At 37.6% G+C, this 11749-nt stretch overlaps 1 protein-coding gene and 1 long non-coding RNA gene across 5 annotated transcripts; both read right to left on the bottom strand.

Moving 5' to 3' along the window:
* On the bottom strand, positions 6293-7229 carry LOC110272233. 2 transcript variants are annotated; one of them, XR_002363288.1, is made up of 3 exons: positions 7134-7229; positions 6673-6793; positions 6293-6349 (listed from the first exon to the last, which is right to left on the bottom strand). It is a non-coding gene; the product is annotated as an uncharacterized LOC110272233 (long non-coding RNA). The 2 variants fall into 2 exon arrangements; XR_002363289.1 differs by having other exon boundaries at positions 6304-6349; positions 6695-6793.
* On the bottom strand, positions 7240-9933 carry LOC107640793 (aldehyde dehydrogenase family 2 member C4-like). Of its 3 annotated transcripts, none has more exons than XM_021124174.1 (5): positions 9804-9933; positions 9346-9426; positions 9066-9263; positions 8561-8734; positions 7240-7404 (listed from the first exon to the last, which is right to left on the bottom strand). In XM_021124174.1, exons 2-5 carry the CDS (start codon positions 9346-9348, stop codon positions 7348-7350), a joined length of 432 nt encoding a protein of 143 aa, XP_020979833.1. In that variant the 5' UTR covers positions 9349-9426; positions 9804-9933; the 3' UTR covers positions 7240-7347. The 3 variants fall into 3 exon arrangements, 2 of the variants coding, with proteins under 2 accessions (XP_020979833.1, XP_020979834.1); XR_002363287.1 differs by lacking the exon at positions 7240-7404 and adding an exon at positions 8359-8468 and having other exon boundaries at positions 9808-9909; XM_021124175.1 differs by lacking the exon at positions 7240-7404 and adding an exon at positions 8359-8468 and having other exon boundaries at positions 9804-9932.

The following is an 11749-nucleotide window of genomic DNA, read 5'->3' as shown; positions in this document are numbered from 1 at the left end:
CACGGGCAGATGACAGGCCTTACCATACACAAGCTGGTATAGAGATGTCCCTATAGGAGTCTTGAATGCTGTTCTGTAAGCCCACAGAGCATCATCCAAGCTTCTTGCCCAATCCTTTCTACGGGTACCAACAGTCCATTCCAGGATTCTTTTTAGTTCTCTATTAGAGACTTCAGCTTGCCCGTTTGTCTGTGGATGATATGGAGTTGCTACCTTGTGACTAATTCCATACCGGACCATAGCAGAGTAAAGATGTTTGTTGCAGAAGTGAGTGCCCCCATCACTAATTAGTGCTCTAGGGACACCAAACCTGCTGAAGATATATTTCTAGAGGAACTTCAGCACTGTCTTAGTATCATTAGTGGGTGTGGCAATGGCCTCTACCCATTTGGATACATAGTCGACTACAACCAGAATATAAGTGTTTGAGTATGATGGTGGGAAAGGCCCCATGAAGTCAATACCCCATACATCAAACAACTCAATCTCCAAGATTCCTTGTTGAGGCATGGCATAACCATGAGGTAGATTACCAGATCTCTGACAACTGTCACAGTTACGTACAAACTCTCAAAAATCTCTATAGAGGGTAGGCCAGTAGAAGCCACATTGGAGGACCTTGGTGGCTGTTCGCTCACCTCCGAAATGACCTCTATATTGTGACCCATGGCAATGCCATAAGATCTTCTGTGCTTTTTCTCTAGGCACACACCTACGGATTATTCCGTCTGTACATCTCTTAAAGAGATAGGGTTCATCCCACAAGTAGTACTTTGCATCAGTAATTAATTTTTTCTTTTGTTGCCTACTATACTCCTTGGGTATGAACCTTGCAGCTTTATAGTTTGCAATGTCTGCAAACCATGGTGTTTCCTGAATGGCGAACAAATGCTCATCCAGAAAGGTTTCAGAGATCTCAATAGAGGGAAAGAACGCCCCTTCTACTGGTTCTATCCGGGACAGATGATCAGCCACTTGGTTTTCTGTCCCTTTTCTGTCTCTTATTTCTATATCAAACTCTTGCAGAAGCAACACCCATCTTATAAGCCTGGGTTTTGAATCCTGCTTTGTAAGTAGATATTTAAGAGCAGCATGGTCGGTGTACACAATCACTTTTGATCCTACTAAGTATGATCTAAACTTGTCAATGGCATAAACCACTGCAAGCAATTCTTTTTCTGTGGTTGTGTAATTTTTCTGGGCATCATTTAAAACACGGCTAGCATAATAAATGACATGCAGAAGCTTGTCATGCCTCTGCCCCAATACTGCACCAATGGCATGGTCACTGGCATCACACATTAGTTCAAATGGTAATGTCCAGTTTGGTGCAGAAATAACTGGTGCTGTGACCAGCTTAGCTTTCAGAGTTTCAAACGCCTGCAAACACTCTGTGTCAAACACAAATGGCGTGTCAGCAGCTAGCAGGTTGCTCAGAGGTTTTGCAATTTTTGAAAAATCCTTTATAAACCTCCTATAGAATCCTGCATGCCCCAGAAAGCTTCTGATTGTCTTAACATTGGCAGGTGCTGGTAATTTTTCAATTACCTCTACCTTAGCTTGATCTACCTCTATTCTCTTGTTCGAAATTTTGTGCCCAAGGACAATCCCTTCAGTCACCATAAAGTGACATTTTTCCCAGTTTAAAACCAGGTTAGTCTCTTGGCATTTTTCAGAACCAGTGTCAGGTGATCAAGACAGGAGCTGAATGAGTCTCCATATACTGAGAAGTCATCCATGAAGACTTCCAGAAATTTTTCCACCATATCAGAGAAAATAGAGAGCATGCATCTCTGAAAGGTTACAGGTGCATTACATAGCCCAAATGGCATCCTTCCGTAGGCAAATACTCCAGATGGACATGTGAATGCTGTTTTCTCTTGATCTTGGGATCTACTGCAATTTGGTTGTAGCCTGAATAGCCATCCAAAAAGCAGTAATAATCATGACCTGCTAGTCTTTCTAGCATCTGGTCTATGAATGGTAATGGAAAATGATCATTTCTGGTGGCTGTATTGGGCCTTCTGTAGTCAATACACATGCGCCACCCTGTAACTGTTCTTATAGGAACCAGTTCATTTTTTTCATTATGAACCACTGTCATGCCTCCCTTTTTGGGGATAACTTGGACAGGGCTCACCCAGGGGCTATCAGAAATAGGATAAATAATCCCAACCTCCAGTAACTTAGTGACCTCTTTCTGCACCACTTCCTTCATGGCTGGATTTAGCCGCCTCTGTGGTTGAACCACTGGCTTAGCATCGTCCTCCAATAGGATCTGTGGCTGATGCCCTTAAGATCACTTATGGACCACCCAAGAGCTGTCTTGTGTGTCCTTAGCACTTGAAGTAGCACTTCCTCTTCCGGGGGATCTAAAGCAGAGCTTATGATCACCGGAAAAGTGTCACCGTCTCCCAGAAATGCATATTTCAAAGATGGTGGTAATGGTTTGAGCTCGGGTTTAGGAGGTTTTTCCTCTTCCTAAGGAAGTTTCAGGGGCTCTTTCAATTCCTCTGAATCCTCCAGATCAGGCTGAACATCTTTAAAGATGTCTTCCAGCTCTGATTCGAGACTCTCAGCCATGTTGATCTCCTCTACTAAAGAGTCAATAAGATCAACTTTCATGCAGTCTTTTGGTGTGTCTGGATGCTGCATGGCTATGACAGCATTCAACTTAAACTCATCCTCATTGACTCTCAGGGTTACTTTCCCCTTTTGGACATCAATGAGAGTTCATCCAGTTGCTAGGAAAGGTCTTCCTAGAATGAGAGTAGTACTTTTGTGCTCCTCCATTTCCAGCACTACAAAGTCAGTGGGGAAGGCGAATGGCTCAACCCTGACAATCATGTCTTCAATCACGCCTGATGGGTATTTAATGGAGCCATCAGCAAGTTGGAGACATATCCGGGTTAGTTTGACTTCTTCAGTTAAACCAAGCTTTCTGATAATGGATGCAGGTATTAGGTTGATGCTTGCCCCAAGATCACATAAAGCTGTCTTGGTGTAATTATCCTCTAATATACATGGTATCATAAAGCTCCTAGGATCTTTAAGCTTTTCTGGGAAGCTTTTCAGAATGACTGTACTGCATTCTTCAGTGAGGAAAACTCTTTCAGTTTCTCTCCAATCCTTCTTATGACTCAATATCTCTTTCATGAACTTGGCATAAGAGGGTATTTGCTCAAGTGCCTCTGCAAACGGAATCTTTATTTCAAGAGTCCTGAGATAGTCTGCAAAGCGAGCAAATTGTTTATCCTGCTCCTCTTGGCGGAGTTTTTGAGGATAAGGTATATTGGCTTTGTATTCCTCAACCTTAGTTGCTGCAGGTTTATTTCCTACAGAGGTGGTTGGAGAAGCCCTTTTAGAGGGGTTGCTATCAGCACTTGGGTGTGTCTGATCCCTCACTGGCGTTTGGATGCCAGGGTTAGAAGCTTGATTGGCGTTGGATGCCAGCTTCTTACCTGTTTCTGGCATTTGAACGCCAGAACTGAGCTTCCATTGGGCGTTTGACGCCAGCTCCTTGCCTGTTTTTGGCGTTTGAACACCAGAATTGTTCCTCTCTGGGCTCTTACTGTCCTCAGAGGAATTTTGGATAATATTTTGCTCATCCTCTGTCAGTTATTCTTTTCTTGGCTTTCTGCTACTCTGAAGTGAGGTATTTAATATTTTTCCACTTCTTAATTGAACTGCCTAGCACTCATCTGTTATCTGCTTTGATAACTGCTATTTTGTCTGATTCAATTGTGCCTCCATATTTTTATTAGCATTTTTAGTGTCTTGTAGCATCTCCTTGAATTCCGCTAGCTGTTTTGTTAGAAAGCACAATTGTTGATTGAGTTCAGCAACTTGTTCTGGAGGACCAAGTTCAGTAGACACTGCTTTGGCTTCTTATTTTATGGAGGACCCATTACTTATGTACAGATGCTGGTTTCTAGCAACTATATCAATAAGCTCTTGAGCCTCTTCAATAGTTTTCCTCATGTGTATAGATCCACCAGCTGAGTGGTCTAGGGACATCTGAGCTCCTTCTGTAAGCCCATAGTAGAAGATGTCTAATTGCACCCACTGTGAAAACATTTCAGAGGGGAATTTCCTTAGCATCCCTCTGTACCTCTCCCAGGCATTATAAAGGGATTCATCATCCTCTTGTTTAAAACCTTGGATGTCCAGCCTTAGCTGTATCATCCTTTTTGGAGGAAAATATTGATTCAGGAATTTGTCTGATAACTGTTTCCATGTCCTTATGCTTGCTGTGGGTTGGTTATTTAACCACCTTTTAGCTTGATCTTTTACAGCAAACGGAAATAGTAACAGTCTGTATACATCCTGATCTACCTCTTTGTCACGTACTGTGTCAACAATTTGCAAGAATTATGCCAAAAACTCAGTAGGTTCTTCCTGTGGAAGACCGGAATACTGGCAGTTTTGCTGCACCATGACAATGAGCTGAGGATTTAGCTCAAAACTGCCTGCTTTGATGGGAGGTATACAGATACTACTCCCATATGCAGTAGCAGTGGGATTAGCATATGACCCCAGAGTCCTTATGGACTGTTCATTTCCACTTAGATCCATGATGAATAAAATGGAATTGATATGAATTGCAAAGAAAAAATATGTTTTTATTTTTTTATTTTATTTAAGTAGAATAAACCAAATTATTAAGATAATTAAAAATAATAAGATAAAATAAAATAATTAGAAATTAGAATGTAAATTTCGAAAACCAAGAGAAAAATAAATTTGAAAATGAAAGTAATTGCTTAATTAAGAAGATTGGAAAAACTTTGGATATGATTTTTGAAAAAGATTTTGAATTTTGAAAAGATTTGATTTTTAAAATAAAAATCTGAATTTTTAAAGGTAATTTTCGAAAAATAAATTAAAATAAAGGAAAAAGATATTTTTGAATTCAATGAGGAAAGAGAAAAACAATAAAAAGACACAGAACTTAAAATTTTAGATCTAATGCTCCTTATTTTCGAAAATTTGGAGGGGAAACACCAAGGAACACCAAACATAAAAATTTTAAGATCAAAACACAAAGAAGCCTCAAGAACACTTTGAAGACTCACAAGAACATAAAAAGAACACCAAACTTAAAACTTTTTAGGAAACTAAAAATAAGTTTTCGAAAATAATAAAAAAATAATAAGAGAACACCAAACTTAAAAGTTTGACATGAGATTTAATCAAAGAAAAATTATTTTTTTGAAAAAGTTTTAAAAAGGAAAATTCCCAATTACCAAGAACATAAACACAACGCTCTAGCCAATTGAGTTATAAATTTAAAGTGTTTTAATAAAGGTATTTAATGTATAAAATATTTTATTTATTATTTTTTTTGGATACTAATAATTCGGAAATGCACAAGAAGAACAAGAAAAATCACAAAACAAGAAAAACTAAAGATCAAACAAGGAAAATAAACAAAAACAACTTGAAGATTAAGAAAGAACAATGAACACAAATTCGAAAATTTAAAAGAAAATAAAAACATGCAATTGACACCAAACTTAAAATATGAAACTAAAATCAAACAGAAAAACTCAATTATTAGTTTATAAAAATTTTCAAAAAATTTAAAAAGAGAAAATAAGGATTTAAAAAAAAATTTAACAAAAAGCAATAACAGAAGACGCAATCACTACAAGAAAACATGTCTTTAAAGCGTGGCGAAAAGCTAAAAAAAGCGTGGCGATAGCTTTTCGCCACACTTTTTGAGCTACCGCCACGCTTTTTGCAGCCTATTGCCACGCTTTTTGTTTGCCACGCTTTTTTACAAACTGCCACTTGAAAAAGCGTGGCTGTAGGTGGGAAATATGGCCACGCTTTTAAAGCGTGGCGATAGGTGGAGATACGGCCACGCTTTAAAAGCGTGGCAATAGGTGGAGATACGGCCACGCTCCATAGCAAAATATAGAGGCACGCTTTAAAAGCGTGGCAAAAGCCTTGTTAAATTAAAAAAAAAAATTCTTTTCGTTACTTAATCTTCATTGCTACACAATATAAATTTTCAATCCTTTTTTATTACCAAACCTACAAATATAGTATGCAATTTTTATTACAAGACAAATCAAACAATAATTAGTGAGATATATAATTTACTATAATTGTTTTATACATTAAAAAACTATTACTCAAATACAAAATAAATCTCGAGTTCAGATTCCAAAACTAAAAACCGAAGAAAAATATAGAAACAATACAAGTTAAAACTGCTCATAATATATCAAATTACAGTAATAGAGATGATCATCAACCTAAATACTTAGTAAAAGATCAAAATTAACCTAAAACTGCTCCACTTTGTGCATTAAGGGTTCAAGTTATCCATTCTAATACTAGCCTGCAGCAAAATATCAAGAACAAATTGAACCAACAAAAACGATATATATAAAAATATTATAAGAAATAATCTAATTTATGCATGTATTAACAATTCCAAATTAAACCAGGTTCACATTCTACTATAAAAATTCATCAGCATTGTTATGCTAATAGGAATAAAAATTCCAAACACCTTGCACATCTATTTATCTTTATTATTACAAAAAGTAGTAAGCAGGCACCTAATGAGCAGCTTCTACCTAGCATCCATTTACAAATAGTGGCAGTGGTATTCCAATATCATAGTAAGTGAAAATTAGTGAAGAAAATGGATTGAACTACATTTTGAATCCATAAAGTTCACCATTTCGCCGATTTGCATTTGGCAGATATTGCACTCCCTTGGAAGTAAGGCTTAGAGGTTCTCAACTTCTTCATAGGTTAGTCTCTTATAGTCTACTGTCTGTTAATCATTTAGCAAAAAAATTATATCCTTAGAGAGGTATAATAAATTCTCACTATTTTATTTTATTTTATTTAGAAAAAAAGACCCATAAGCGAGGATTATCAAATACTGTTAGATTGAACCACAGATAGCCAGAAATTGAATTGAATGCTCACTGATTGGTAAATGCAAATTTAAAAGTACAATAATATGAAACTAAGCTATGCTCAAAATACCTAACTAAATTATTGAACAACTATAAAGCAGATGCATTATTAGCTCTTTTTTCAAGCGACAAAATTATTTATTTGCAAAACCAATAAATCAATAAGGTTGATGCAGAATGCTTAAGGTATACCGGTGAGGGAAAAAATCTGCATCCTGTTGAAGAATCCAAGAAAGCAGTGAGATCAACTATGTCTTCAAGTTTGAACTTTATGCCAGTCTCCTCTTCAACTTGTCAGAGGCACAACTAAGCCATGAAGAGAATTGGAGAGAGAGAGAGAGAGAGAGAGAGAGAGAGAGAGAGAGAAGCCTCACGAACTGCAGTGCCAACGAAATCACCCTTGTCATCATCCAACATTCCAGCAGGCAATTCCAAAATAATTCTTCCAGTAGGAACCCTTGCCTGATAAATAAAAAATAATAAGCATAATATGGAACTCTAGTTAAAATGTTTGAAAAAAAACATAGTTCTCTCTGCAAGGATCCAACATCTAAGAGCCTGTTCAGTAAGGACAGCATAAGTTTCACCTTCTGATTCCAGAAGTATCAACACAGTCACAGCAAGTCCTCTTACAAATACAATACTTGGAACCTAATCACGGTTTACTTTATTATATATAAAGAAAGAAATCAGCATCAGGTGCAAGTGCACAGAAATTACAAGCAAAAGAGGAATGATGGATGCCTGAAAACATAAGGTAAGAAGCAAAAGATCCTAATAGTTGTGCATTTTAGATACCACATAGCTCAGAATGTGGTATGCCTATGAATCAAATACTATTAATACATTGCTTGCCATGATGAGGAATCCAATTTTTGGATATTGAAGCACAAGAAGCTATTTTTGAATAATATATATAGAGCATAACAGGTAAAATGTCTACTAGTTCATAGCCCCTTGCTAAAATTAACACAAGAAAATGGAAACATAGACTGGCTTATAAATGTCAGCTTTAAATTTAAGAAACCCAATGCGCTTTCCAAACATGTCTACACCCTGTTTACACCAAAAAGAGTCCAACTAGTTTTATTGATTTTGATTTGAGAACATGAATAAGACTAGAAGACTAACAGGTTAGTCAGTTACTTAAATTACCACTTAACAAGGCCTAATTATCAGAAATCATATCCACTTTTTAAACACTGATGATGCAATTACCTGAATTAGAACTTGTCTCAGAGCCAAGGTGCCAAACCAAACCACCACAACTGAGACATGTTTTTTATATAGCATGATAACAAGAAGAAACTGTGTACCTATCAATTCTCTTTTGCCATTACATCTCATGGGGACTTGTCAAAACCTAGCATCTAATTGAACAAAATCTCCAATATCTAATTTTAGTAGCTGTCAAAACCTGCAGGGTGTGAAAGAGGAAGAAAAGAATGCCTAAATTCATCTTTTAATATAATTATTCAGCACATTCCCTTCCTGAACAAACACACTGAACTTTCAACACATCTCACCCTGAAATCAAAACAAGAACAAAATGTTAAAGAGTGTCATTATAATGTGTAACCTGAGTTTCTTCATTATTATTCACTTAAGAGAAATTTGACCTTGTTATATACTATGCCCAAGAGAGCAAGGCTAGCAGCTTTATCTACATCAGCATCATCAAAGATTAGAAGAGGTGACTTTCCTACTAATTCAAGTGAAACTTGTTTCAAGTTGCTGCTAGCTGCAGCATGCATTATTTCACGGCCTACCTCCATCGAACCGGTGAAGCTGACCTGCACACACATAAAGCACAAAAATCAAAATATTAGCCGAGGTTAACTATACAAATCAAACAATGCTATAGCCAAGTTACATTGCGGTCAATTACACACTTAACTCGATACAATCAATACAAAGAATAAGAACTTAATTTGTAGTCTTAAACATTGCGGTCAATTACACACTTAAAGCTTAAACTTTTTGAAACAGAATTCAAAGAATAAGAACTTAATTTGTAGTCTTTTTGCATAACCTTCAAATAAAACAAAGCCAAAAAATTTACTCAGCAATAAAGTTGGATTATCCAAACAGAGGGTAGTTAATGAAAAGCAAAATCAACATTACCTGGAGCAGATCAAACTGAACTCTCCCTTCTATAGCAACTTTACTTTCAGGAGTCCTGAATAAGTGGGTTATCTCTGCTTTGGGCCCATATCTCGTGTATGGATCAACAGCTAGTGGAGGAAGACGGGGTGCCTTGATAGTAGGTGCTTCTGGAAGATCTAATTCAAGATGGCCAAGTGGCCGTAAGAAAGAGTTCTCCTAAAACAATACACATTTTTTTCTCAGATTGCCAATAGAATTGAGAAAGGGGAAATTAAGCTGAGCAAACTCTTCAAGATACCATGACAGCATCACCAACAGTCAGCTCAATGTCATATCTGCCAGAGAGATAGTAAAATTTCTCCACCAAGCCAAGAAAATCCTAGAAAGCCAAAATTACAAACATCAGTAGAACATTAAACATGATGTACCTTGAAAAAATCCAGAATATGACACTGCAAAACTTTTGAAAAGCAACAACAACAAAGAAATATAGTTGTGAACTTGTGATTCTTTTCTTCACATCAGTGGTAAGTCATTCTACCTTGAAATCAAATTATTAAGAAAATAAATCCAAAAGAAGAAAGAGAAACATTGTATTTCATGTTCATTCCTCTAGATTGAAAATATTGAAGGCCTATAATTTCTTCACCATCTGCAAACAAATTGAAAAAAACCCAAAAACACTTAGTACAAAAATTTACTACGGCCAACCATGAAACATACCAAGTATATTGATGATTACGAAATAGAATATACCAACCAAGTGAATGAACCAGGATGGAGCAACTGCCAAAAGTTGTTGTAGAATAAACTTTAGAAGAAGTTGGTGCTGAGTGTTTTGATGAACTAACTTCCAGAACTAGCATCCTCCCTGTGAGCATACTTCACCGCTTTCTTATTCGAATTAGCAGCAGATGCCTTCGCCTTCTCGATGCACTCATCATACTCTCCACAACAAAATGCCTTCACCTGCTTCGACTTCTCAAGGTTATACCAGTCCCTAAATCAGAGAAAAAAAATCACAACTCGAACAATAAACAAACTCAAGGATGACAAGCAACATTTCTTGAAAAGCCAACAAAAATTACATCATTCCTACATCTAGTTCAGGTTTCAGTCACATACTTCCCTGGCCTGCTAGCAAAATTCCAAATTTCCAATCGAAAAAACATCAAACAAGGGCAGAGGAATACAACAGAGTAGTACCAAAAGAAAGCTGATTTAGTGAAGAAAACAAATAGAAAAGAAAAGAGGAATACAGAACTTAAAAAAAGAATCACGGGTACAAACATGTAACCATAGGTGCAAACACACAAAACAACAATAAAATATTCTATTAACAAGGTTATCATATTAAAGAACCCCCAAAAAATTGGCTCATGAATGCATTTATAAGCAGATGGAATTCAAAATTTCCAGAGGCTTGAACTCATAAACAAACCGTCCTTTATTTCATCGTTATTTTTCAATTCCCATTCCCCACCAAAACCTCCCCCAAATTGTGCATAACACTAAAAAAACCCTAAAATTTGCAAATGCATTGCCGGCGCGAATTGAAACATGAAAGAAAGAGGAGAAGAACCTGAAACAACGCAATGAAGCAACTATTCCTTCAACAAGGGTAAGACCGACATCGACACCGAGCAAGAGACGTGGAAAGTCATTGGCGCTGACGCTGACGGTAAGGATGCTGGTAACGGCGACGAGGAGACAAGGCGGAGAGGGAGCGGAGGCTAACGGCGCAGCGAGGGTGGTGCTGGAGACGGCGGGGATGTGAGCTCGAATAGGGTAGCAAGGGTGAAAGAATGACCAAGGGATGTGATGAGCTCGATGAGGGTAGCTCGATAAGGGTTGGGGACGGGTTGAAAGAATGTCAATTGGGTTGGGGACTGGGTTGGGGGCCGGGTCTTTAGGGTTTTTTTTTAAAAAAGCTTTTGGCCACGCTTTTAAAGCGTGCCAAAAGAGTACTACGATATGGCCACATTTTGTAAGCGTGGCCGTAATGAAACTCTGTCACCACGCTTCTAAAATGTCTCTGTTTCTCTCTATGGCCACGCTTTTGAAGCGTGGCAGAAAAAAACGTGGCCATTTCTCTAATCAATTGCCACCCTTCCAAAAGCGTGGCCTTGATCCTTTTCACCACGTTTTCGAAGCGTGGCAAGAAAAAACGTGGCCAAATCTCTTTGCAATCGCCACCCTCACAAAAGCGTGGCCATTGACCACTTTTGGCCACGCTTTTAAAGCGTGGCAAAAAAAAGCGTGGCCATAGGCCTTTTTTCTTGTAGTGAATTTTAGTGACTCTAAACTAAAAAGATGAATTTTTCCTAATCTAAGCAACAAAATAAACCGTCAGTTGTCCAAACTCGAACAATCCCCGGCAACAGCGCCAAAAACTTGGTCCACGAAATTGTAATTCACACTTTTCACAATTCGTACCACTAACCAGCAAGTGCACTGGGTCGTCCAAGTAATACCTTACGTGAGTAAGGGTCGATCCCACAGAGATTGTTGGCTTGAAGCAAGCTATGGTTATCTTGTAACTCTTAGTCAGGATATCAATTATAATTATCAGTTGACTTGCAAATGAACAAGAGAGCATGGATTAAATAATACTTATTATGCAGTAATGGAGAATATGTTGGAGTTTTGGAGATGCTTTGTCTTCTGAATCTCTGTTTTCCCCCTGTCTTCTTCTTCATGCA

Source organism: Arachis ipaensis, chromosome B05 (genome assembly GCF_000816755.2).
Source record: "Arachis ipaensis cultivar K30076 chromosome B05, Araip1.1, whole genome shotgun sequence".
In the NCBI taxonomy this organism is placed as follows: Eukaryota; Viridiplantae; Streptophyta; class Magnoliopsida; order Fabales; family Fabaceae; genus Arachis; species Arachis ipaensis.
This window is presented reverse-complemented; position numbering and strand designations above follow the sequence as displayed.

What these genes read in the sequence shown, in the direction of transcription:
- LOC107640793 (XM_021124174.1), bottom strand. An exon ending in TTCAGTTTGATCTGCTCCAG is followed by an intron (nt 8,735 to 9,065) that starts GTAATGTTGATT and finishes ATGTGTGTGCAG; the next exon opens with GTCAGCTTCACCGGTTCGAT. An exon ending in TGGGCATAGTATATAACAAG is followed by an intron (nt 7,405 to 8,560) that starts GTCAAATTTCTC and finishes TTTTATTTATCA; the next exon opens with GGCAAGGGTTCCTACTGGAA.